The sequence below is a fragment of the Chrysemys picta genome, chromosome 18 (genome assembly GCF_011386835.1).
Source record: "Chrysemys picta bellii isolate R12L10 chromosome 18, ASM1138683v2, whole genome shotgun sequence".
NCBI classification, from domain to species: Eukaryota; Metazoa; Chordata; order Testudines; family Emydidae; genus Chrysemys; species Chrysemys picta.
This window is the reverse complement of record NC_088808.1, coordinates 15,648,118-15,675,547: the sequence shown is the minus strand read 5'-3', so window position 1 is coordinate 15,675,547 and position 27,430 is coordinate 15,648,118. Positions and strand designations below refer to the sequence as shown.

Genomic DNA, 27,430 nt, shown 5'->3' with positions numbered 1-27,430 from the left:
GTGGCTTTATGGTTAGAGCTGAATTGCTTAATTCCATTTCTTCCCCTGCAGCATGTAACGCCCTTTGACTGCATTAGCAATTACTATTATTTGGCAGTGGGATTATCAGACCCTTTAAACTAAGCTAAAAGTCTTGTCCCCCTGCTACAGTGTCAGACTAGATCAGGGGTGGGCAAACTTATTGGCCCGAGGCCCACAGTGGGGTTCCGCAACTGTATGGAGGGCTGGGTAGGGAAGGCTGTGACTCCCCAAACAGCCTGGACCCCGCCCCCATCCACCCCCTCCCACTTCCTACCCCCCCCAACCTCCACCCTATCCAACCACCCCTCCCTGTCCTTTGACTGCCCCCCAGGACTCCCTGCCCCTTATCCGACCCCCCCCACCCCCTTACCTTGCTGCTCAGAGCAGCAGGAGCTTACAGCCTGGCTGGAGCCAGCCATTCCAACGTGCTACCCAGCAGGAGCAGAGCACTGGTGGCATGGCAAGCTGAGGCTATAGGGGAGGGAGACAGCAGGGGAGGGGCCAGGGGCTAGGCTCCCTGGCCGGAAGCTCAGGGGCTGGGCAGAGCAGTCCTGCAGGCCAGATATGGCCCACGGGCCATAGTTTGCCCACCTCTGAACTAGATAGACTAGAGGCATACACATAACAATAGCATTACTCAAGCAATCTATAGGAGACACCTGCCATTAGATCTCTGGGAAAAAGCTTAGGCTCCTTTTTCCACAGCTGAGGCCAATTTCACCACAGTTAGAAGCAGATACAACTCCATTAGCGTTGCCTTCGGTGGAGTTACATCCTCCTACACCCAAGTATCTAATTATAAAAAAAAGTTAAGCCTCCAGCCACCTACTGTCCACACAGTGATGGGAGAGAATTCCTTCCTGAGCACAGATGAGCCTTATTACACGCCAAATCAGGAAACACATGCCTTCTACTGTCACCCAACACTAGAACAACATATCAAGGAGATTTTATCTATATTTGGTTCCCTTGTTTTGCTGAGGGGAACTGGAAAAGCAGTTTAGAGAGTGTTCAGGTGCAGTTGTAAGGTAGTACAAGTGCATGTGTTTATATGACTCTAATGGGCATTTTAGAGCATACAAAACACTTTCAACTACTACTACTTAAAATATTTTCTCTCTAGATCAAGTGGTAAAACCCTGTTTTGGTCAGGGGGAGCTGAAGGACAAAAGGTTCTAGTCACAACTCCACAGCTTTATGCAAGGATTAAATGGAATACTGTATTATCTGAAGCATGTAAGAATGTCACAACGTCTTCCAAGTGTAAACCTTTCCCCTTTTTAAAATGAACAATACATTCTTAACTTGCACGGGCCCCAGTGAGGCATATACATTCTTTAGAGAGGCCGTTGGCAAGGCCTCATCCCTGCTTCCGACTATGCTGGGGCAAAAGGGCATCACACAGCCCTCCCTGATGATTGAAAGGAAATCCACCTGCCATCTCCTGGAACCACAAAGCTTGGTCCCTGCTTGGATGATTGATTATCTTTGGAGACCCAGATGGTTTAGCCAATCCATTGTAAAAGCGAGGGTGGAGAAGATTGGTCAGAAGAGTCTTGCTGTTCCTGCCAGACAGGTGTGCATGTCAAACAGTGACCCTGAAGCAAGCGAGCAGCCAGGAGGCAGCCTGAGAAGTATTTCATGAATGTTTGATATAAGAAAAACAAAACTTCCCTTGCAGTGTTTAACTCAAACATTGAAGCATTTGATCAGTTACTGACTTAAATGGTTTGCACCCGTCTTATACTGATGTAATTGAAGTGCCTATTCAGGGATTTGCACCCTTTTAACTAAATTGATTTAAAAATGAAGTTTTAGTTTATCAGGAACAACTTGAGTTTAGACAAGGCTCTGGAGTAGCAACATTAAATACACTGATACTTCACAGAGTTTCAGAAGATTTATTTTCGGTCTGTACAAGTAGAGCTGTGCTGCCCTTATCTACAACGTCTCTCTCCATTGCAGTTCTGAGTTCTCAGACAAACAAGAATAGCAAGACATTTTTTTAAAAGGGCAGCCTTTGGCAGGCGCAATAAGACAAGTTAGAATTCCAAACAATAAATTGGATATCTGTTTTTATTTAAGCCATGATTTAAAAAACACCACAAAGTTAAAAGCTGCCAAGGACAAAGGAAAAAAAGCCAGAGGGGGAGGGAAGAAACACGATAAGCAATGAAACCCCAGGGGCAAACAACTGGGTTCCAAGCGTTGTAAATACAGAGTACACCGCAATGCACAGTTCAATGTCCAGAGCACAGTCCTGCTAGATCTAAGTTCTGGTATGCAGGGGAGTCTTTCCCCACCCCCAAAAGATCCCTGTTCCGATAAAAAAAAAAAAAAGCACCTTTCATGTGCTTAATTTTAATCACAGAGTAGTCCCATTGAAGTCAACTGACTCTGTATGAGAATAAATTCAAGCACATAGGAAGGAGTATGTTTGCAGGAGAAAGGTCTAATCTGGGAGGTTTTGAGGGCATCAACATGAACAAACAGACTCATCCACAATTCTTTCTGGACTAGTTTAGGGACTCAGACTGGAGTCCCATTTCCTTCACCTACAGGTTCAGAACATCACAGGCTTTTTCTGTGAAATTCAAAGGCAAAAAAAGCTGGGCTTGTTCTCCCACCACCCCCAACATTTCAGGTGCAAGATACAGCCAATTGAACTAGCTCTTAAAACAGGATTTATTCTAGGCAAGTGAACGGATTGGTCACTGGAGAAGAGGGAGGCTGCAAGCTTCAGAAGCCAGCCACTTATTCACATTACAAGGAAAACAAACCCAATATATTACGAAGTTTACATTTTAACTATATAAATATAAGCAGACAATGGATCAACAGCTTCTACCACAGACGACTTAACAGAATAGTTTCTCTAGCTTCTAAAAAGGAGATCACAGTTGCAAGGCCTTATTCCCCTTGGTCAAAGAGGGACCCTCCAGGGTGCTTGCTCTCTGTCTTGCACCATAGTCACAGATGGAAGTTTTTTGTTGTCTTCTGGTTGGAGGTCAGCGACTGATTGCGAGGGCAATTCTTGCCTATTTTTAGTCTCATTGCTGGTATGAACTCCTTTAAGTTACAGCTATGCAGGAATTCTTTAAGTTACTTGTGGATTCTTTAGTAGTTACCATATAAGCAAACATGTTCCTGCAGACAGCTTGAGAAGTACACTTAGGACTTAATCTTACACCTTGGGCAGGCAAAATACTGGTGGACGTCAGTGAGAATTTAGCCTGCCTTAGAACTGCAAGACAGAGTGGGAAATCTGGGCCTCATTAGAAAGTCAACGGCAAAATTCCCATTGATTTCAGTAGGGCCAGGATCTCACCCAGAGGCTTTAACAGGTCCAGACTCTCATGGATTTGCACCCTAGTTCAGGAAGACACATGCAAGGTGTAACTAACTCCAGCAAAATCTCAGCCACACTCCTGATCAACAACAAAAGGAAACAGAGTCCCAAAGAGCCATCCCAGTTCGGCACCAGATCCAGTGCATCCTGGAACTGGATGTTTTCCCAGGTCTGAATTAGTTCTACTGGGAGAGCCACTCATTAGCATGCGTTCAGTAAGGCCAGTTCGTTAGCTTAAAAAAGGGATCCTTAGAGGATTGACTTAAAGCTCCAGAAGACGCAGCACTGGGTATTTACTGTAGTGCAATGCACATAAGGGGAGCTAAGGAGAGCCAACAGAGTTTTACAGGGCTCCCTCGCCTCTCCTCTTAACCTACCATAGCAACTTCTAGAACAGTAAGATGTAACTATCCAGCCCAACACCCAATGTCTCCTCAAACCCTGCCATGAGCTTCACAGGGCAGGAGGTCAAATCCCAGCAGTAAAACAGGGAGGTTCTGCATCATTCGCAAAGCAATAGGCTCCATGAAAATAGAGGATGCCACACGGTACAGGAGAGCTGAGTGGAGCTTTTCCTCAGCCAGGACAGGTATCGATCTGTAACTGGGGTCCACTTTGACTAGTGAAAAGGCAACAGAACTGGGACAGAGACGAGCGTCATAGGTGTTCTGGGGAAATTTAACAGCGGGCATTAGTCTCAGACCCAGCACTGCTGGGATAAATCAGAGGAGCAGATACTGGGACCTACTGTTCAATGGGATGTGGGAGTATGTGGAGGGGGTCCAAGATTCCGTCTTCAGTGTCAGGCTCCAGGCCTCCAAGCCTCAACAGTTACCTGCCCTTCTCCCAAATGGCTAGCATCCCCCCACTACGTCCCCAAAGGGCTGTTCTCACCTGCCTGGGCAAGGACCTAGCCAGCCAGCCAGTCTCAAATGTTCATCCACCTTCCCATCCTAGTCTAGGAGAGCAGGCCACAACGGTGAAAGATTTACTTGCATTTGGCTGGAGAATTGCTGTTCAGGTTCAGTGGGAAAGGAACTAGTCAGAAGCTGTGAGGTGTAGGGTAGAGCTGAGAAGGCACTTTACTATCTGTGGCATGGCAGTACTCAACAGCAGCCACAGGGAACGCAGATAGTAAGTGGTGACTGGCAGCAAGGCCATATTAAGAACATACCAATTTCCCATGGGAGTGACGGGAGGATGCTCTGTGCCGAATGCAGATTCGGTATTTGATTCATTGTGGCTCAGGATCCACCTGTTCAAAAGGAGGCAGCCCTTTCTAGCAGAGAGATCTATGCTAGAGACCACAGAGAACGACCAGCAATTTCTCATTTTTGGTTTCATGTTTACACTTTTGCTACAGATGAAACTGGCTAGGAGATGCAGCAAAGACAGCTACCTGTGGACTGGGGGGTCCCTGGGCTTCCCTTGTCATTCCTCTTCTAAGGCAGATTAGCTTCTATTACTAAGACTGACCAATGTAAAAGTAACAAAACAGGTAACCCTCCTTACAGACCACCATAGTGCTGACAGATTTGGCTCTCAGCCTATTGCCTTCAGGGAAGGCTGGCAATATCTCTCTCTGGAGGCGGGCCAGAAGGCTTTGGGATGTTTTCATTGGCTTTTCCTTCAAACAGCATGACTCTGGAAAAAAACAAACAGTCAGAAGCACGAATTAAGAAAACAGGTGCAAGTTTAACCCATCACCAGGATCAACAACACCTGCTGGAAAACAAGGTCTTGCTCCTACGCTAGAAAGTCCGGTAGTTGGACTGCAAAACTGGCTGTCAGGATTCCTGGGTTTTATTCCTAGCTCTGCCCCTGACATACTTTGGGCAGTCTCTTCACCCTTCCACGTATCCATTTCCCTATCAGTGGAACAGAGATGTTCTGCATTGCACGGGAGTGTTGTGAGGCTCAATACATGCCAGCAAAGTGCTCAGAGATCCCCAGATGTTAGGCCTTATAGATGTGCAGAATAGTAACTTGTTTATGTTTTTATTGATCCACGCTAAACTGCAAAAAATATGGGTGTGCTATTTCCCCCATCGCCACCACTACTCTGTAGCCAGTAGGGGGCAGTATTGCCAACACAATACAAGATATCTCATTTTTGAAGTAGTCATAAAAGTTGTGCCTTGAATGCCACTTGCAAAGTCGCCCATTTGGTTCCCATCTGAGAGTGCAAGGGATTTGTATGTTCACTTTAGGCAACCACTTGAAGTTGATTGAGAACACATGGTAGACCACTGCTTCTAATACACTATGCCTACAGACATGTGCATTGACAGCATAACTAGCCACCCCCTGGAAACTACACTGCATGCACATTCAGAAGCAACAACAAGCAATCCACAGCAACTGTGTGCTGGACAAGGAGGAGGAGTGACTGCCGATTGGGTGGGGCAGTAATTGAAAAGAGAATCCAGAATGCTTTTTAACTGTCACTGCTTTATTCCTCCCTAAGTATCGTAGCCACTTAGCTGCTGCCAGCTGCTACCTCGGTTCGGTGGCTTTTGCTGGAACTGGAACTTTGCATTTACAATTGGAGCAGAAACTCAGCCCTGGCTTGAGGACAATGGGATGCTTGTTTGGGTGTCTGCTGAGAAGGGACGGGTCTCTATCTAAAACTAGTCATATTGGAGCAGAGGATGGAGAGTGTCAAACAGGCTTCAGCAGGGGAAGAAGGTTGCCAAGGGAACACCCATGAGCGTTTGTGGTAGGAGTCATGGGGGGAGGGATAGCTCAGTGGTTTGAGCATTGGCCTGCTAAACCCAGGGTTGTGAGGTCAATCCTTGAGGGGGCCATTTAGGGATCTGGGGCAAAAATCTGCCTGGGGATTGGTCCTGCTTTGAGCAGGGGGTTGGACTAGATGACCTCCTGAGGTCCCTTCCAACCCTGACATTATGTGATTCTATCATGATCAAATCCATCGCTGGAAGAGAAAACCCCAGAAACATCCTTCACTAACATGCTAACCAAGGGGAGAGGGGTGGTAAAGATTTTCACCACCATAAATACACAGCAGATTAGTGGCAATAGTTCTGCTGGTGTGGGGAACAAAATGATTCCCTTAACATCCACTTTGGAGAGCCAGTCGCACTGGAGGTATCCTTCAGAAACGGACGAGGGGCACAGAGGACCCCATCTATCCATCTTGGTTAAGCATAAAAGCAGTGCTAGCATGGTTGGTGGCCATGAAAGGCAGAGAGGCTTTAAGAGGGTGGGGAAGGAGCCCGTAGACTCCACCCCATTGCAAGGAGCAGCCAAGCTGGTGCCCAGAAGCCATTTGTTACAACAGCAGTGCTTTCACCACCTTTGTCAGGAGGGCACAAAAGGCTGTGAGAAGCTTACATCAGTGGCTCATACCACAGTAGAAGTACCTCCCCTCCCCCGCATGCATTGCTTCAAACGTGCCTCCTCCATCCACTCCGATGCCAAGGGAACAAGGAAAACCTTGGCACCCAGCAGGGGTGACTCTGGAATGGATGTGAGGAGATGGGATGGGGGATTCTGTACAAAGAGGCAAGTGACAGGAGCCTCCCAGCTTCTCTGCACTGTCGCTGAATTCCCAGTTCAGTGCGGACGCCTTTCAGACAGGAAAGCAAGAGGGAACCTACTGTCCTGCAAACCCGGACCAACTCAGGTGGGGAGAGACAAGAGGACCTAATGCTACGCTAGCCTTTCCCCACCACCACAGTCTAGGGTTACAGCTGGGCTGGGGCATGAGCATGAAAGGACCTGGGGAGCACCTGTGTGGACACCCTCAGTCTGGGTACGAGGCTATGTCTGTACTGCAATCACAGAGTGTGACTGCAGCTCACGTCGACGCAATCTAGCTAGCTTGGCTACCGGTGCAGTGCATCATGGCAGCACAGGCTACAGTACGGGGCTAGCCCCGGGAGTAATGACCCCGGTTCCAGCCAGGCTTGGGCAACCCGTGCTGAGGCACGTGGTGCCGTGGCTTCATTTCTATCAGCACCCGAGCTAGCTAGATCAAGCTAGCTGGCGTACGTATACTCGAGCAGCAGTGACACCCCATGACAGATGTATTGTGACTGTGCGGCGCCCCACCTAGGTGGGCTGTGAGATGGGCCACATGCTCAACCATGCAAATGGCCGAGTACTCCAAAGTACTGCGCCCTGTGCGCTTGGGAGCTGCTTTAACCCTGCCATGTCAATGCAGGAGGAAGCCTCTTCCCGATACACCAGGCACCTCTGTAGTGCATTCCTGGCAGCTTGAGGTGGTGACAGACCTAGGACAGCCCTACCCCAGGACCTGGCCACATGGTCTAGCTTTGGAAGGTAGATTGAAAGCAAACAGGGCCTGGAGCCACCACAACATCAGCCCCCTCCCCACACTACATAATCTCCCCCTCAGGCTCAGCCCTCACCCTGGCTGGACTCCGACTCCCCCCCAGTGACTCCTGGCTGCTTTCATCCTTGAGATGCCCCTCTGCTCATTGCCTTCCAGAGATGTTCTTCATCCTTTCTCCATCCAGGCTTCCCAGCCTGTCTAGGACACATGGGTTCTTGCTCCACCTTTGCCCCTCGGGGGCATGCAGAACAGCCCCTGCCTCCTGCTGCACCTGGCCCCCGAACCCCCAAAGCATGGAGCTCAGATCCTAGCATCGCATCCTTCGTCTGCCCCCCGGCCCCTCCGACACTCACAATTTAAGGACGGCGGAGCGCTTGCCAAGCATCACGTTGACGAAGTCCTGGTAAGAGATGGTTTCGCTAACCCCTCCAGTCACTTCAGAGATCATCTTCTTCAGCTCTAAGTGCGTCTTCGGAGCCCCCAGTTTCTCCATCATCCTTTTGACAGACATCAGATCTGCAAGAGGAAGAGCCAGAGCGCCAATGCCGGGAATGGCGGCAGCGGGAGACAGTGCAGTACTGAACGTGACAAATAAGCCTTTGGGATACAGGGCATTTACCTTAATGACTCAGTCCTCCTCACCCATTCAATTACAAGCTGAGCGTGCTCAATGGGTTTTGACTTTTGAGGTGCAGCCCTTTGAAGCACAGCATGGGATCAAACCCCTCACTTCCAATCCTAACCCTGCCACTGACTCTGTGTGTGATCCGGGCTAATCATGGCATCTGTGCCTGTTTCCCCATCCCTACCCTATTGTGAGTAGAAATGAGGGTCTCTGGATTCCAACTCTCCTGAAGTGTAGGAGAAAAGCCGGGGGGAGGGAGAGAGAGAGAAGCACCAATATTAAAGAAACCAAGCCAGACCCAAACAGGCCCCTTGGAAGTGGTGCTAAAACCCCACCCTCAGGCAGAGTCTGAGGCAATTTCCTTCAGATTGTTCTCACTTGAACAATGAGCTGCAGGCTCCTTTCCTCCTCCTAACCAGCACCAGCGTTAGGAGTCAGGTCTCCTTCTCCCTACCCGCCCACCAGGGACACTGGATCAGCTAGAGGAGGTGGAGGCGGCTGTGGCTGGCGGGGAACTCATGAGACAGACACAGTGAATACACTGTGCTTTGGGGAAGTTAGAAGCAGGGAGGGGCCCCAAGGCAAAACCCGGGACCCAAATCCTGAACATTGCAGAAGTCTGGATCTGGACACTGTGGCTTGGCCTCATCTCTTTTCAGCTGCCAGGTCCTGTCCTTGGGAAAGAGCAAGATAGCACCAATACCAGATGTGAGAAAAGCCTTCCTTAAAAAAACCTAAGCTGGGAGATCTCAGCAGATGCAAACAGAAAACTGGGCCACCTCCAAAGCCTAGACCTCATTTTACAGAGGTCTGGGGGACAGCCCCTTCTCCCACTAAAGAAAATCTGGAGGTGGGCAAGGACAAGCGAGCTTTGGTTTTGGGTGGAAACCTAGGGGCTTTGCCTGGTTTCAACCTCAAACCAAGCAAACCCTTGATGCTGCAGGCTCATCCAAGCACAAAACCCTGTCTAGGAATCCATGGCGCTTCCTGATACTTACTGAGAGAGAACCACGAGGAAAGAAGAGCCCAGAACGGAAAGAGAAGCAAGAGGGCTGAGCAGAGATCCAGGAGAAAGAGGGGAGCTTGGGACTAAGAGCAGAGAGATGTCCAATGCTTGAAGCAGGCAAGGAGAGACCCAGAGAAAAAGAAAGACCTGGACATGTGAGGACAGCGTCAGTCTCTCAGAAGCCAAGTGACAGAGTAAAGGTTCCATAGGACCAGGCTAGAAATCTGGGGGGGAGCAGCCCTTGGACTCTTTATCAGCACCTGGAGATAGAGTTTGAGAGAGAAGTAGCAGCCCTGGTTTTATGCTTTGCAGTCCCAGTGTCTGCCCCAACAGACCACTCTCCTTCTGGCCCAGCAACAAGATGTGTTCCTCAAGGGGTCACTCACCAATCTCGCCTTGGTTATTCAGGTCAAACTCCATGTATTTCTCTGGAAGAGACACACAGAAGGGAGTTAGCAAATCAGAGCAGCTTCAGCAGGATCCCAAGGCAGCTCCTTCCATATCCCAGCTGAGGTAAGGACAGCACTGAGTGGCACTGCTCCATGGCTGGGCACAGGGGCTAGATCACCAAGAGGATGCAATGAAGCACACAGGGTGGTTATACTGGAATGGCTCATTTGCCCAGCTAGTCTGGCACCATGTGACTCCTCAGAAGCTGGCAACAATGAAGCCTTTCAGAGGAAGGCAAAAAAACCACCACACCCCAAAATGCCCGACAGTTGTACTATTCCGTGTGAGTAGGGCAGGAAGCAAGATGGTGAGGCCTAGTGGATACAGCACTGAGCTGGGAGTCAGGAGACCTGACTTCTAGTCCTGGTTCTGCAATGATCTGTTATGGGACCTTAGGAAAGTTATTTTTCTCTGTCCCTGTGTCTTCCCTCCCACCTGAGAGCCCTCTGTCTAGTCAGACAGTAAAGTCTTCAGGTCAGGCAATGTGTCTGACTGTGTATGTACAGCACCTAGCACAATGGGGCCTTGATCTCAGCTGGGGGGCCTCCAAGTGCTACTGGAATACAAAGAGTGATGTGCCTAATACCACCATGGGGTGGTCACACAGGGACACAAATGCCCAAGCTCTTGGGTTTAGTGCCCTGCCTGGGCTCTAAAGCTCAGTAACGACTCCAGTTGCGGTTCCTTTCCTACAGGGAAGCCAAAGAAAGAGACATGGTTCAGAGCAGTGGCCAGCGGCAGATCAAGGTAGCGAGATACGGATGAGGACATGGTGGTATGAAGGAGGGATTTAGATCAATACAGCATTGCACAGGTAAAGGGATGGGTTTTCCCCAATTGCTTAGGTCTGATTTCTTGATGAACGGTAATTTGGAAGGGGCACTGCTCCACTGGGTGGGGTAACCTGTCCATGGGATTCAGAGGGAGACGAGAGGGGCAGGCAGGCCTGCCCATGTCATGAATTCATCACCTCTTCGAGGCACAGTGTCTCTTACTGGATAGTGCTCTTCAAGAAATTTTTAGCCCCACCACTTAGAGGCGGCACCATCACCAGAGAGAGACCAGCCATTAGCAACCATTACACAATGTGGACTGAATAGATTTTCAAAGAGTACATTTTTTTTTTTTTTAAACTTTGAGGCATCACATCTATTACCAGCAGAGACATGTCTTTCAGAATTTGCCGATCCACGTGAGACATTATATACGACATGAGCAAGAACTGGGCAAGGGGTTTTGCAATTGAACCTGAACTTCAGGTCACAAAGGGGCTTTGAAGATACAAAAGCCTTTTTGATGGACTAAGAACCAATTAGGCCAAACGCCAGTTCAGAGGTGCCAATTAGTGCCACAGCCCCCCATTCAGAACTGTGACAGGGTCACCCTTGGGTGAATGCATAGGGCTCGTTAATGCTAATTGGAGCTCCGTGCATGCCATGCATCTGGGCAACACGTACCACGCATTAGTGATTGCATGCTAGGATGAACTGTGTATTTTCCACACTGGGTAGTGCAGCAGGCCTGTATCTCCTCATGTGACAGACAGCCTTGCTGTATTTTACTTGGCTGATCTGGTTTCTAGGATAGATGGATGACTGGTTTGATGTGGTAAATAATCCTGTTTCCTGAAAGATCAGTGCAGGGTAGATGTATTGGGCCACAAATTCTTTGATTCAGCCCCAAGCTGTCAGCCAATTAGTCACTGGGTGCTTGAATGACAGCCTTCAATCTGGATTTAAACATGAAGGCACAATAGGCAGGGATGGTTGGAAAGCCAGTGAGGGGAGAAATTGTGTCCTTTAACACACCGAAAGCATCCAGAGAGTCAAGACAGTGTACAGCTTGGGATGGCTTACTGCACAGAAAACTGGGTATTTACTTTTCAGAAAAGGCCTTTTTGACACTTGTTATAATGAGCTGGCTATTGTGTATATGCACCATTGTCCTCTAGCAGCTAGAATCAGAACTCATCTGTATGTCTATGGCCCTATACTGCTAACGTCTAAAAGGAGATTCTCCTTGAGCTCAAGTGGTAGGAGTCTGTTTTGGGTCAGAAAGTTCTGTTGCTGCTGGCAACTTTAAATTCCAAGTTGCTACAGTGTGCAGCATGGGAATAATTGAAGACTAAGAGGGCTACGGATTCGTTACAATAACTTTCTATTATGAAAAACAGCCTATGTCCAATACCATTTGTGTTGCTACCACATAGTTAGTTCCATGAGCATTCCCATTACGCGGTGCGTTATTCCTGGTGGGAAGAGGCTGTGTTATTGCGTCCTCATGCCAGCAAAGCCCCTGGCCGGATGCTAGATGCTGCTCATTATTAATCAGCATCATTTCAGAGTATTAGAGGGGTAGCCATGTTAGTCTGTATCCACAAAAGACTTGTAAGGTAACTCCCTTCTCTTCATGTGTCAGTATAGTTATGCCTGCATCTGAAATTTTCACTCCATGCATCTGAAGAAGTGGGTTTTTTACCCACGAAAGCTTATGCCCAAATAAATCTGTTAGTTTTTAAGGTGCCACCCGAACTCCTCGTTATTTCAGAGTATTCTTGTCCTTTACAGTAACCGGCTCAGTACGATGCTCCTAGATGACAAAGCTACATTCCTCTGCCCCTTCGCTCTAAGCAATACCCTGATAACATTGTGGTGGGCACTATATTAAGACATTCCCTCTCTTCTCCATCTTATTTTTGTAACATTAAGCAAGGTCATTTATAGCAGCACAGGGAAGTCCCAGCTCAATCACAGTATTTCCCTGTTCTACAGGCAAATTGCAGTTTAATTGCTCATGGTGCCATGTCCTTGTTCTACCAGCAACAGGTAAATAGCTGCCTCTGTTTACATTGCCCTGTGGCTCAGCTCAGGGTGAGAGGCCTAACCGAGTCTAGGTCAGGGCATGATGCTAGAACTGCCTCTCCGGCTCAGCAGCGGAGGACCGACTACAGGAGAGAATTTCCACCTTGACAAATGCCTCATCAACAAGCCACCTTTCATCCTGGGCTGCAGCCAATGGGCTTGTAGGGGGAATAGCTTGTGACTGGCATGTGGGCCCGAGGTACAGAGAGTAGCAAGGGAGTAGGACAGCAGCTCTTGGGATGAGAGGCAGGTTTAATTCTCTACTCAGAGCGCCCTCCTTTGTGGCTCTGAGTTACTTGGCCAGGCCCAAGCACTGGGGTCAGTCATCCCAGCATATGAATCTGAAACGTGTCCCCCACTGCGTGTCTGCTGTGTGCAGTGTGTGTGTTGTTTTCTCTATTCCTCTGAGGAAGTTTGACAGGCAGCGCAGAGAACAGAGGAGGCTTTATACCACAGCACTCCAAGCCTGAGCCTACACGTTCAGGTTTCCCTTTCATCCCATGCTGCCGGGATTCAATGGGGTGAAATCCTGCCCTGCTAACCCCAGCGCATTCACACAAACACCGATTCTGCACAGGGGCTCCTGAGACTCTCTGGCTCAGCTGGGCGAGGGGGGACGCACAATGGGCCGATTGTTGGGAGAAGCTGGAGGAGGTGTTGGCGGCAGGGAGCGGGACTCCCACAGAACAGGCCATGGAGACAAATGCACGAGGCGGGGGGAGGAGATGCCGAGGGCTCCTGTTACAGGGAGTTCTGCGGCTGCAACCCACAGTCACAATGTTTGAAGAAAGCCCAATTCAGAGGGAAAATAATTCAGGGTTTCAGCAAAAATGGGAGGAGAGGCAGGTGGTGGGGAGGGAGAACATGGGGAAATAGGAGACATTCAGTTCCCTCACTCTCTGCTGGGAAAGGCACCAGCCAGCACCCTCTAGGACTGACATCAAAGCCAAAAGCAACCAATGCCTGGAATGGAAGCAGGTTAGGCAGCTGCCCCGGGGACCCCTATTGATGGGCCCTTATTTGCTGAGGAGCCCTGCTAGAGGACAGACAACCAAGGGGCGCATTGCACAGAGGGCATGTTTTCCCAGGGCTCCCCAGGAGGAGGGGCAGGGTATTTAAGGGTTTGTCTACACTGCAGCTGGAAGGTGCGATTCCCAGTGCGGGGAGCCAGACTTGGACTAGCTCTGCTCGGCATGGGCTGCGGCTCAGGTTAGCCACTGGAGCTCGGATCCAGGGGATCAGGCGGTCTTGGAGCCTGGTGGCTAGCTTGAGCCACCAGACATGCCGCTATTTTTGGTGTGCTAGCTTGAATGGAGCTAGAATGAGTCTGTCTACCCACGCTGGGAATCCCCCTCCCAGCTGCAACATAGACATCCCCCAACTGCCTGTTGAGAAACACAGGCAGCCAAGACAGCTCAGCTTGAAACTTTCCCCACTCATAATGGGCCCAAACCCCGCACCCAGACAGCCCCACATGCAGAGCCATGCTTTGTGCTGCCCTCTCCCCCCATCAAAAACAAACAAACAAAACAAAACAAAGGGAAAAACCCACCATTTTAGGCCTGAACCAAAACCCCAGAGCAGCCAACATTCCAGATCTAGAAACACAAGAGTTTTAGGTGGAAAATGAAGATAGGGGCACATCTCTGAACTCTATCAACATGGACTGGACTAGGAGAAGGGGTTTGGGAGAGAATGGGTTGGGCTGGATGGCGATCTATATTGTGTTAGGAAAGACCATAGGGACAAGTGGCCCAAACAGGGATCCCAAGACTCCCCCAATTTTGAGGAAGTTTGGAGCCCAACTTTGTAGCAGAGGCTTCTACTCACTTGTCTAATCAATCTAGGTGCTTATATGGCTACAGTCACTGTATTAGCTCAGTACCACCTAGGATCTATTGAAATACAGGATGAGAAAGGAAGGAGAAAGTAAGACCTTGCCTGCCCTGGAAGATTCTGTACTTATTTTTCAAGCAATGCCACAGCCATTGCTAACCTGGCAGCTGCTGGAAAACAGGAACACATGTTTGAGTGCAGAGCTTCCCTTAGAGGATTAACTGTTTTGCCACAGTTGTGTGTGTGTGTGTGTGTGTGTGTGTGTGTGTGTGTAGACTCATGGTGGGAAAACAAAGTCACAGTGAAGGTTAGTGCTTAGTCTGAAACGTGAGGAGACTGATCTCAGTTTAGTCACTCTTATCTCTTCTGGCAGCTAGTTCTACAGTCTGGCTGGTCCCAGCTCCTGGGAAAGGCTACCCTTGGCACACAGAGTACAAGTGAAAGGGGACAGAGAGCGGCAGCTGAGTCTCACCTTTGAACACCGCGAGCTTCTCCTCTAGATCTTCTTCATCACTGAACTTGGGGTCACAGAGAAATTCCTAATGGGGCAAAAAAAGTACCAAAGGTTAAAAACACAAGGCAAAGCTCCTCAAACCTCCCAAGGAAAGTCTAAGATGGAGTGTGTGTTTGACTATATATACACACCCAAGAGGGGAATTAACTGCCAAAAGTCAAAAACAGATGCTGTTTACAAAGCTGAGCAGTATCAGTGCCAGGAGAGATCTACAATGGGTCAATTCCTCCCCCCACCCCATATGGACTGAACTAGGAGAAGGGGTTGGGCTGGATGGTGATCCTAGAGAACCAAGAGGGAATCACAGTGCCTAGAGATTTCTTAATGACAACACCTTCATTGCACCAGCAACTCCAGAGCTGTTCTAGTGGCAATGCCAGGGGATTCCCTTCAGTTCTGTCCATAGGTGGACACTAACAGCGTTCCTGATATAGCCATATAGAGTCTGGGGTAGCAGATGAGACTCCAACCCCCTCACCTCCCTCTCCTGAGGTCTATGCATACACACCAATGGCTTTTGGTTCTTTAGAACTGGCACAGTTCTCTCAGCACTTTGAAGCTCCTGGATTCACTGAAGAGGATGTGGTGCACATTGGATACTGAGTTAAGAGGACCTTTTACATCCAAAGCAAGACACAGCTACTGCCTCTGATGCGCTGAGGCAGGAAACAGGTTCCCCCAAGTGCTGGAGAAGTGGCTCACCCACTTGCAGATGTCTCCAGTCTCCACTGTCATCATCTCACGGCTTTATTATTAAAGTGCCTTAGCACTGCAAGGTGAAGAGCCTGGAGCTCCAGCACAGAGCAGGATCTGGACAGCAAGCCCCACCACTGTGCCCCTCCAGCGAACCTCTGCTGGCAATATACTCCCTGCAGCTGCAAACTGCATGGTCTTCCTCTTCATTTCCAGGCTCCCACGTCCACCCAACGTCCAGGAATGTAGTCACTTGGTCCGTGTTCAGCATTCTTCTCTGCAGCAATCATTCACAGCTGCTGTTTATTTTTTGCTTGTATGGGGCAAGGACCCTCCAAGGGATTGAGGGGCAGTGGGCGGAGGCTGCTGCACACTCCATGCATGCGTTGCAGACACAGACTGCGTAGCCAGGAATGGGTGTGGCAGAAGCAGCCTCTGGCCTGAAGGTATTGGAATGCCCAGTCATCACTAACATGAATGGAAACTTGCATGTTCTCTCCTACAACCCTGCCTGACACATCCTTTATTGCTAACAAAATAGGAACCAGGCACCCAGACCCCCGAGGTGGCTCAGCAAGGCTCAGTCTACAGCTCTGGAACCATCAGGTGCTGACTCAGCCATCTCTAGTCTGGAGATTTTAGGGCTTTAAGTACATTTGACACCTGTTTCAGAAGAGAGAAAACAAACCAGTCAACCACACCCAAAGCAGTGGCCAGCGTGGATGGGGGGAGCGGCGGGATGTGACGCTTCCCAGGGATACCCAGGGCTGAGAGGCACCTCGCTACCACCTGCCGGAGGTCAGCTCCACGGCTGCACCGGCCACAAGCAACACAAGCATTGCCCTCTAGGCCTCTGCCGGCCCCGCTGTCTCTCCACAGGTTAGCGATAGGCACATTCCAACCCCTGAGCGACTCCCAGAGCGGTCAGTCCCTGATCCACTGGACAGTCCCAGTATTCGTAGATTCACTGCTTCCAAAGAAACAGTGCACCCCAGCTTCCCTGTTACACCTCTGATCATTGCTCTGCTTAACACATAGCTCTTAGCTAGGTTTATAGTGAAATCCAGTAAAAGTCTATTTAACAAAGTATAAAGGTTCAAGGGATAGCAAGTAGAAATACTGGAAATGGAAAGTTACATATAAAACAAAAATCAGAACATACATTCGACAACCTAGATTTACTGCACTAGTTACTGTCACATCTTCTAGAGCAAATCTCAGCCCAAATCCTCTCCGCATTTTACAGCCAGGTTTGGCTGTGATCTTCCATTCGTGAGACAACTCATGCTATCAGCTTGCCCCCCTCCCAAGGAAAGATCCAGGGTCGACCTACCTCTGTGGCCCATTATAACCCAACAACCCATTGGGTTTACTTGTAAGCAGGGCCCCCTCCTGCTGTTTATTTCTTCCTGCAAATTTCCTCTCTTGAAGATTTCTGCAACGTCTCGATTAGCATTTGGCTCAGGATGCAAACCAACCTCCATTATAAGACATACAACACACCAGTGACCGGACACGTTACCCCCCTGCCGTACGAATGTTAGAAGTTTGTCCCCTCCTGGTCACCTGCCTTAAGGACATAATTCTCAGCATAGAAACCTAGTTCCTTCAATATCACCCGTACACACTTTTCACTGTGATTAAGGTGACCAGGTGGCAGCTGGCTTTCAATAGAGACTACACATGCCATCCTTTAGTGAATTATTATGCACATATCCAACCCAGCAGAGACCTGTAAAACTCTATGCATTCCTGTGCCCTCTGCCAATTGGCACCAAGAGGCCCTTGGATCAAACTGGGGAAACCCCCAAATGTACTGCTGGCTCCGCCCTAGCACAAAACCGACCAAGAGCCCATCCACATGATTCAATTGCAGTCATTTAAAAAAAATAAAAAAAAATCCTACCATAATGGCCTCCTCCCTCTCAGAGCCCATCCCATCCCCGCTCTGTACAAACACCTCCTGGCATTCTTACTTATAGCACAGAGATGGGCCTGGATCAGCACACTAGCTCTCACACAGCGCTTTTCATCAGTGCCTCTCCAAGCAGGTCAGTATCGTTATCCCCACCCAACGACTGGGAAACTGAGGTACAGAGTGGTGAAGTCTGGACCCAAATCTGCATTCTGCTAAATAGCCCCATCTCTAATAGGGTCCCCCTCTCAACTTTTGAGAATTAATTAGCCATTGCTTCATATACCTCTCGAAGGGGCTCAAATTTTATGGTGATGAGCACAGTGTAAGAACCAGCACAGAACAGAATGACGTCCCTTACCTCTGGTCTCTCAAGCAACCTCAGACAGATCAAGCAGTTCTGCTTTGTAAAAGCCCCTCACTAAAGTTCAGTCATGTTACCGCTGGCTCACTCTCTCACCACTAGTTAGCCCCACTCTCATCAGGTTCTCCTCATGCCTGTTCCATTTACCCCCACCCCTGCTCCCAACCATGCTCTCTGCAACTGAACCTGACCTTTCTTTACCGTGACCAGATCTGAACACTGCTCTAAAGGTGGCAACAGCACAGAATCCTTAGGCTTGTGTAACATACACTGCCTGATACAACCTAGTGTGGCATTAGCATCTGTTACCACTACAGCACAGCAATTCGAGAATTTAAACAGCTGGTCTAAACAACACAACCAGATCCTTCCCCGCCCCCCCCCTCCCCCCACGTAAGCCAGTCTGGTTTCCTTTGAGCCATACTTAAATAGAAAAAAAACGATCCAGCTAAGACTATCACTCTCCAGTTCAACACGATGTTCAGCCCTGGAACCCAGCTGAAAGTGCAAGGGGAGTTTTGGGTGGCAGAAGGCCATTACTCAAGGTGGAATTCAGCCAGGTCATCAGGATTAGCATTCTATACGTAGAGATACGTAGCTCTCAGGGGAGCTGTGATAGACACAGGCGGTCATGGCCTTGGGTTCGTATCTCATCAGAGCTCCAGCAGCACACTATCCGCATGCACTATCTGGCCCACCCTACGTAGAGCTCATGGGACATGGTGGCAGACTCACAGGCTGCAGAGTGAACCTGTGTTGGGAAGGAGGGAGGGTTATTATGGGTATAAACAATCTCTGTAGAAGTGACCTGTCTAACGTCACAAGAGGAGGGAGTGGAAAAGCCAGTACAGAACCAGGGCCTGACTCCCAGTCCCACGACTTACCTGCTGGACCATGCTGAGCAGAGCAGTGGGTATATTTTTCTCCCAGAATGGAGGGGTGGTAAGAAAGAAGAGGCATTTATGATGGGAGGACACCAACTCCTGCTGCCCTAGGCCAGCTACAATTTGCCAGGGCAGGTGCCCAGATGCTCCAGTCATGTGACATACAAGAGCAGGTGGCACTGACCCAGCAGGTATTCAGCTATCTTGATGTCAACAGCCAGTTCTCTTGGTACAAGAAGTCACTTGGGGGTTGGGGGGCAGAATGCATTTCATCCATCGGCCGGGGACGAGAGTCACAGCCCAGCAACCCTCACGGGGCCTGGTCTGGAATGTGCAAAGCAACAAGGAAGACATTTCAAATGGAAACATTCCACCCTCACTGTATACAATTCCTGTTTGTTGCCACTGTGATAAGAACAACAGGCATTAACAATATCACAGAGGAATTCCACCCCCAGGGGCTGGCGACTCGGGCTCTGCTCTAGCGGTTAAGGTTGCTCCCAGATCCCTCTGCCGGGGCTCCAGCTTTTAGGGGCATAGTTGCCTGTCTAGCATCCTTATTACTAAGCAGAACTGCACAAATGAGACGTGAGTGCACAGATTAGATGGAAAGCAACAGAGGGTCCTGTGGCACCTTTGAGACTAACAGAAGTACTGGGAGCATAAGCTTTCGTGGGTAAGAACCTCACTTCTTCAGATGCAAGAGAAGATTAGATGGAGTTACTCTTGGCTAGAGGTCATCTTCTTTAGGCCTATGGACTCGGATGCAGAAGCCCTTTCTATCTGCAATACAACTGGGGTAGCAAGAGCACAGACCTCCTCAGCCCCGCCCCACTAACACACCTGGACCTTTCAGGGTATGGAGGTATGATTGCAGCGCATGGAGAGGTACCTGAGCTAGCTAGTTCAGGAACCAAGAGCAGTAAAGCCACCGCAGCATGCACTGCACAAGCCTGCCCAGGACCCTGGGTGCGTACTTGGGTGGCTAGCTCTTGCGGAAGTCCATGCTGCCATGGCTTCACCACTATTGGTACCTAAGTGAAATCAAACCGACGCATGCTGCAATCACACCTCCAACTGCAGTGAAGACATACCCCTCATGAGGGACAGGCCAATCTACCTACAGCGTTTATAGTGTTTGTAGAGTGCCCATCATCGGGCCTGTCTCCAACGGGGCCATTGAATTCTTAGGCTCTGCTGAGACTGCCCCTTGAAGCGGGGACCTCAACTGGTGCATTTTTGTGATGCGAGCACCTTGTTCCTGGAAAACTGATAGAGACCATTCCTTTCCCATTGGCCAAAGCTATTGGATAAGGGTAAAGTTTGCGTTGCTGCTGATCTGTACTGATTAGACCAGGCACCTGCAGATCAAAGTCCCCAAACCAGTCCCTTAAGACAGAGAGAAACGCATTGGAAAGGAGTGTCTTCAATGCCCTTTGGCAGTCAGGAGGCAGCAGTGGGGAGTGGCTTCCTGCCAGAGATCCTTATCCACACAAGAGTCAGGAGAGTGCTAAGAGCAGCATTTCAGCTTCTGACAGCCAGGGCGAGCTGAGTCCAGAGGGGACCAGCTGTTAGCTTCCCAGGTGGTATCCCTGACCGTTCTTCCCAAGCCTACTAGGGAGTCAGGATACATGCTCCTAACAGATCTCTATCCTGCTTAAATGAGCTTGTTTGCAGCCCTGGGGATTTTGCAGGCTGGAAAGTCCCCTCAGAAAGTCTGAGAAAAAGTTTCTCCTTTTCCATATACGGTCCCGGCTGGCTCTTGAGGGTGACCCCGCCATGCCATCCGCACAGCCTGGTATGCCAGCTATGTTACAGTTGGGAGGTTTTGGAGAGGTTCGAATTTCTGCAGTTGCACAGCTAATCAGATTTTTTAAAAAGCAAAAAACAACTCCCCCCACCTCACTCTCAGTGAAGAGAGGAAGTACAGAGGCTGGTCAAGAAGAGCAGTTTACTGCCCACAGCTGTTCCAGCCCATTAATCCCTCAGTATTTGCAGGCTGTTTCATGCAGCAGTTGTGTGCACAGAACATGCATCCCTACCACTCAGGTCAGCACACCCTACCACTCAGGCCCAAGAAAGGTGTTACAGTGGGGAGGGAGAAGCCAGCAAGGGCGTTAACAAGTAGCTCTCCAAGGAAATCCTAGGGAAATCAAAGCTTGTTGCATTTCTGACACCCAGAGCTCCCTACAAGGAGATTCCTGCCGCAGAATGAGGGTGGCACAAGTCATAAGAACGTTCCCACTCAGTGCAATGGGCTGAAACTGCCACAGCTCAAAGGGCAAGACCACATCCCCTGCACAGGGCCTAGGCTTGGACCATCCCCCTATGCGGTAAAAATATGGACAGTTTTGCTCCTGCCCCAAGATGCAAGTGGGGCTATTGAGCCTGTTGTAATCCCTCCCCCCGAGGTCAGTGAATTCAGGGCCCCTTCCCTTGAAAGGACAGTGTTGGTATAGGAACAGTGTCAGTCTCCTGGCCCTTTGCACTTCCAGCTGTGATTACCCTACGGATGGGGGAGGTTAGAGAGCAGAATGTAGCTCTTTCCTCAGCCTTCTTAGCCCCAAATCTCACAGTTGCCCTTGGATATCAGGCAGTGCTAGAACTGACCCCAAACTCTCTAGTCTCCACATCTCCCAGCGGTGTGGGCTGTCCTGGTATCTCACTCCTAAACCACCCCCATCAGACACGGTCTCCTCTGCCAGGTGCTTTCTTATTCAGGCCTCTCACTTGTTCAAGTCGTCTCCAATTCCCGCCTCCGTGGTCTCCGTAAGTCCCAACTCTACAGGGCTCAGTCAGTCCAAGAGATCCTGGCGGCTCTCATCCATACCCAGACGAGAAACCCACCAAGTGCAATACATTGGCACATGGTGAGAGCAAGAGATTGGGACTGGGGCATCTCAGTTCTATTCCAGGTTATGCCACTGGCTTGCCGTGACCTTGGGCAAGTCACTTCCCCTCTGCGTCTCAGTTTCTCCACCTGTAACATGGAGCTGACGCTGCCCCATCCCCATGGGGGTTGGGAAGGTTCATCAGCCTTTTCAAGTGCTTTGAGATGCTCAGGTTGAAGGTGCTGGCTTGGATGAGCTCCAGATGTCACCCTCCTCCCTGAAGTTTCACTGGTTTTTGTCGTTCTCAGAATCCATTACACGCCCCCACAGCCTTTGAGAACTTCATGGACATGCCCCTTCACCCCACACCATCTTCTCTTCCTAGCCTTCAGCCACTCCTTATGGGCCTCCTGACAGGTGGAGCAGCAGGAAGTCTGGTAAAGTGCCAAAGCCACCTGGAATTAACCCAGCCAGCCTCCTATCGCCAGCACTTACCATCCCAACTCCTCTTCCTCCATGAAACACCTCCCCTGAGAGAGTAAGGCACTTACTGTTCATGGCACAGGCAGGGAGGACAGGAGAGAGGTGGGGGGAGGGAGGCAGAAGATGGACCCATCTTGTAACCTACTCTCTGGGACAGGAGAAGGTTTCCCGCTCCAGCCCAGGGGCCTCCTCTGTACTGCACCAGGGAAAGGGACCTCATCCTGCCCTCGTACCCAGGGCATTTACCCTAACGGTCCCATGCACCTTCTAATCCTTGATTTGCTGTTCCTCCCTCCAGCCCCCTGCCAAGGTCTGCAGGACGTCCAGCGGCTCCAGCACCGAGCTCACCCACTGGCTACACAGAGAGCGGAGAAAAGACCCAAGTCAGCATTCACAAGAGGCAGAAACTCTGCACGCCTGGGAGAGGAAATCGGAACAGCTCGGTACAGGCTGGGGTGAAAGTTGAAAGCCCTTCCCGAGAACAATAGCTCCTATTCTTCCCAGGGCGCGCTCCTGCAGGGACCGTTATGGCAGCTGGCCACAAAGCATCCACTGGCACACAACGGTCCCTGGCACAGGCCCAGCCCTTACCCCCCCCCACACACACACGATTCCAATCCTCACGCTGCGGTGAGGAAGGGGAAGAGCCCCCTAGCTAGGGGACTGCTGTCGGGAGACAGCCCCTGTGTAGATCCAGCTTTGCTGCGCTGCAGTCTCCTGCCCTAACCTCCACCGGCTCTGCTGCAGCAGAAGCGCTCCTCCAAGGGCCATTGGCTGTGCGGGTGTAAGCAGGACCCCAGGGCCATTAACGCTGCCTGCTCCGGCTGGTGGGACCTGCGTTTCCCATCCCTCCCTACAGGCAGCGCAGCATGGCCTAGTGCCACGCTGGGATACCCAGTGCCACGGAAGGAATAGTTTCAGTCACCTCACGGCCCACTAGAACTCTGCTCCCTCCTTGGGCTCCCAGCCAAACACCAGCCAGCTTTGTAGGGGTTCAACTTGCAAAGATGCAATAAGATCTCAGCCCCAGATAGCTTCATTCATCTCAGCCCCTTCATTCTGGCTGTCTCCCCCGGGCAGTGGTGAGCAGCACGTGACCCCCGGGCTGGGGGCGTGCCGCTCTCTGGAGCTGGTAGAATGCAGGGGCACTGCAGAGGTAACGGGCCTAAGTTCCAGGGCAGAGCACAATGGGGCCTAACTCACAAAGTGCCTGCTTGGCACCAGCCACATGCCTACCTGGCACCAGCCATGTGCCCAGCACAGATGAGATCAGGCCAGATGAGGGTGCAGGGAGCCCATTGAAGGAGAGAAAAAGGCACCTCCACCCCATCCCTCCCACTGAATGCATCTCTGCAAGACGCTTCTGATCTCTCAGCTCTCTGAGATCAGCCTCCTGAAGGCATTCCTCTGCCTCAGCACCCCCTGCTCAGGGACCACAGGGCACAAGGGGGCACAACGCTAGACTCACGGCTAGTGGCTGTCCTGCCCCAGCCACCCATTCCCGCCCCACACCAGACCAACCTCCACCCCAGGTTCAAGCCAGCTCCATTCCTTCCTTGCGGCCACACCCCCGCCCTCTTCTCACGCCAGCCACACTCCCTGCCGAGGGCCAGCACCGCTGTTGTTTATGGGTGTGACCTGCCGGGGAAGCATTACTACATACCTCAGGGTTTGCTGCAGCCCCTGTTGAAGTCACAGCGGCACTGAGGTCTTTGAGGAAGAGGGGTGTTTACACTTGCTTTGCCTGCAGGGGCCCCTCTGCTAGGGTCCTGTTCAGTCTGGTTGGATTATTCAAACATAACCTCAGACCTGAACTATGCAACTAGGACAGGAGTGGGGAGCTGCTGGGAAGGGACCAGGATTTAATCCACCAAGCCAAGAATAAGGACAGGCCTGGCCACGCATTCCCCACCATCCTGCCAGTTGGTCCCATGATGCATGAACCTTGCCCAGCCTGCAGAACACACCCCAGGGCTCTGAGAGGCTCAAAGGGGCAGCTCTGTTTTGTGGGGCCCTCTGCACTTCGGATGGACACCTCCCCATCCTGCTCTATGGCAGGCTTGGGAGCCACCCTCCTTCACCAGTCTGGGAGTTTCCGTGGTCTCTGAAGATCCCCTACGTGAGCTGGGAAATGGAACGGAAGCACTCGGAAAGGCAGCTAGGCAGCTCACTCACTACCATGGCCCTCTAATACCAGGGTCCCAGAGCCAGCTCGGGCGTGGGGATTGGGGCTCCACTTGCTGGGGCAGGACTGGGTCCCTAGAGCCATGACAGTAGGTCAGCAGGTCTATTCCCATTTGGGGCCGGGGAAGCAAGCCAGACACCAGACAGGAGACAGTTACATGAAGAACCCAGTTGGAATTAAGATTAACTAGGGCCTGGCCCCACAGAGACTCCAGTCTTTCCCCACACCCCACCTCAAACACTGCCCCTTCATAGACCCCTCCTGGCAGCCAACACTCCAACTCTGATCTCCATCCAGCCCCCCTCACATGGATTCTTCCCCCCCCCCCACCTCCTTTCCCTGCAAACACCTTCATCTTCCCCTCCCAGCTCTCTAGACAGACCCTCAGTTCACACCGACTTCTCGCCGCTTTTGGGCTTTGAGCTCAAGGATTCAGCTTTAACTGGCTCCTAACCATTTCAATCTGCTCCACAAGTGAGACAAAACAGGGCACAAGCCAAGCCATGTACACTGGGAGACACCCAGGCTGGGGCTGCAGGCAGCTCTCTCCACTGGGCACAGGCAGGGAGGGGTCTTGCTTGCAGCCCAGTTTAGGAGCGGGAGGGCTTTAGTGACACCCTTGGAAAGGTTGGAGTGGGAGGGTGAGAGGGAAGAGCAGGACTGAGACAGAACTTCATTCCCCGACGCCTGGTGCAACGCCATCAACTGTGGTCATCCCGGCTGGCACAAGGTGCCTTAACCGACTGTGCGTGTCTGATTGCTGCGTCAAGCTGAGAGTCTGATGGGGGAGGGGGAAAGGGGGCTTGTGCGGATTTCAAACTTTTCAGCAAAGAAACACAAAAGCATCCGTCCTTACCCCTAACACGCCGGCCCCCACCTAGCACGGCTCATTGGATGAGCTCAGGGCTGGAGAGAGGCACATTAGAATTGCTTTAGAAGGAGGCTCTTCAGCAGATTTTACTAGCGAGAGGAGTAACTGAGATGGGGGAGAATGTCCCAGGGGGTAGAGCCCTGAACTGGAGTTCAGGCTTTTCCACCCCAACTTTGGCAAGTCACCTCATTGGTCCGTGCCTCAGTTTCCCCAGAGGTGAGCTGCGGCGAGCTGGGCCCTGCCTGGCAGGGAGTGTGATGGGGTGGTGCAAACACCTATGCCCCCGAAACACACACACAAGCCAAGATGTGGCCCCTTTCTCCAGCTCACACGTGGGAGACCTGGGCTGGAAGCAGGTTCAGCCGCGGGCGCCGCCGAAGTCGGTCAGAAATCGAAGAGCAGAAACTTCTGGCTCCCGCCAGCCACGTGGAGCTGCGGGGCCGCCTGCCCCGGCCACAGCCGGGGGGAGCAGGAGCAGAGGCGGCCGGGACCACACTCCCGCAGCCCCCTTCCCTGGCAAACCCGCACAGAGAGGGGAGAGCGCTTCCCCCGCCGCCCCAGGCTCCCCCCAAAGCCCCTTCGCAAACCAGCTCCCCAGCCCGGGGGGCGATGGACCAGCCCCCCGCGCACCCAGCTCCGGGAGGAGACGCCGCTTCTCCAGCCCCCGGCCCACGCCGGTTCGCCCCCTACCTTGTTGATCTCCTCCAGCCGCCCCTCCTGCTGCGCTCTCCGCTGCCCGTAGGCTTTGCCTCCTGCGCCGGGAAGAGAGGGGCATTAGCGGGGTGGGGCGGGGGCCCGGAGGCGCAGCAGGTGCGGGGCTCGGGGCGCGCTTACCTTGGAAGCGGCTGTTGAGGGTCACGGCCATGCTGAGCTGCCCCCGAGCCCTCCCGCCGGCCGGCCGGGCTGCACTGCGGAGCGGGACGCGCTGCGAGCCGCTGGCGGAGCCCGGAGCGGAAGGGCCGCCCAGCCCCTCTTGAGCGCAGCCATTCACCAAGCGGGGCCCCGGTGACTCAGCGGCCCCTCTGCTGGAAGAGGCAAAAGCATGCACCGGCCAGGCACTGCCCGCCTCAGCCCGGCAGGGGTTAACCCTTCCCTTGCCTCTCTCCCCCGCCCCTCTCCCTGGACTCGGTTCTGCAGAGCGCCCGCGCCGAGCACTGGGAAGGGGACAGGGCTACAGCCAGCCCGAGGCTCAGGCCCTGCCAGCCGCCTGCTTGTCAGGAGCTGCTCGGGCCTCGGCTGCAGGGGCTCATAACGTCGGCCTCCCCATCAGCCCAATGAAAACGGAGGTTAGGTACCAGCCAGCGCCCCAACCACCTCACCCAGACTGGTCCACAAGCTTTGGAAGACACCAGGCTCCAAGCCACACCTTGACCTGTGCTGGCTGCATGTTGACTAAGGAAGCAACAGTTGACCACGAAAGGGATGTATGAATGAAGAAAGCCAGCCCCAGATACGGTCCCCTCCATCATTGGATCTGGAAGGAACATGGACTCTGTCTATAGCCAAAAATCACCATCTATAATGCTGTGGTCCTGCAGGTACAAACTATGAGCCTCCGATCATAGAATATCAGGGTCAGAAGGGTCCTCAGGAGGTCATCTAGTCCAACCCCCTGCTCAAAGCAGGACCAATCCCCAGGCAGATTTTTGCCCCAGATCCCTAAATGGCCCCCTCAAGGATTGACCTCACAACTCTGGGTTTAGCAGGCCAATGCTCAAACCACTGAGCTATCCCTCCCCCCCTGTTATCAATGGCACATTAGAAAGTGTGACCGTTTCCGTTTGCAACCCCTGTGATGGTTGGTGGTGTTCCCTAAGGGTGAGGGCCCACAACTTGGAGACGAATCGCAACAAACAGCTGGAAGCATAGCGCCAGGCATGGCAACAAGGTGCAATTCAAGCATCACAACTAGGCAAATGGCTCCATCATGGCCAGTGTGCGGAACTTTAGTGTTAGTCTTTAAGGTGCCCCCAGATTCCTTGTTATTTTGGTAGATACAGACTAACACGGCTACCCCCTGATACTTGACATAGTGTGCGGAACGTTGTTCTTCCCAAATTGGGCTCCAGAGTCACGCGAAGACCCACTGGTATGAAATATGATTGTCTGCGTTGGCCTAGAAGTCGAGGTGATGAGCATTACGCTGCTTCCGGAGCACCAGGCCATGCCTCCTGTCCCTCAGCTCTTTCTCCATCAGCCCCTGGGCTCACTCAGCCACTTTCCT

At 51.6% G+C, this 27,430-nt stretch overlaps 1 protein-coding gene across 7 annotated transcripts; it reads right to left on the bottom strand.

Moving 5' to 3' along the window:
• Positions 1-2,079: 2,079 nt before the first annotated feature.
• AIF1L (allograft inflammatory factor 1 like) lies at positions 2,080-26,221 on the bottom strand. 7 transcript variants are annotated; one of them, XM_005293326.5, is made up of 6 exons: positions 26,041-26,221; positions 25,897-25,958; positions 14,939-15,005; positions 9,706-9,747; positions 8,042-8,204; positions 2,080-5,014 (listed from the first exon to the last, which is right to left on the bottom strand). In XM_005293326.5, exons 1-6 carry the CDS (start codon positions 26,069-26,071, stop codon positions 4,927-4,929), a joined length of 453 nt encoding a protein of 150 aa, XP_005293383.1. In that variant the 5' UTR covers positions 26,072-26,221; the 3' UTR covers positions 2,080-4,926. The 7 variants fall into 7 exon arrangements, with proteins under 7 accessions (XP_005293383.1, XP_008167375.1, XP_005293384.1 ...); XM_008169153.4 differs by lacking the exon at positions 25,897-25,958 and having other exon boundaries at positions 26,041-26,218; XM_005293327.5 differs by lacking the exon at positions 9,706-9,747 and having other exon boundaries at positions 26,041-26,212.
• Positions 26,222-27,430: the final 1,209 nt, after the last annotated feature.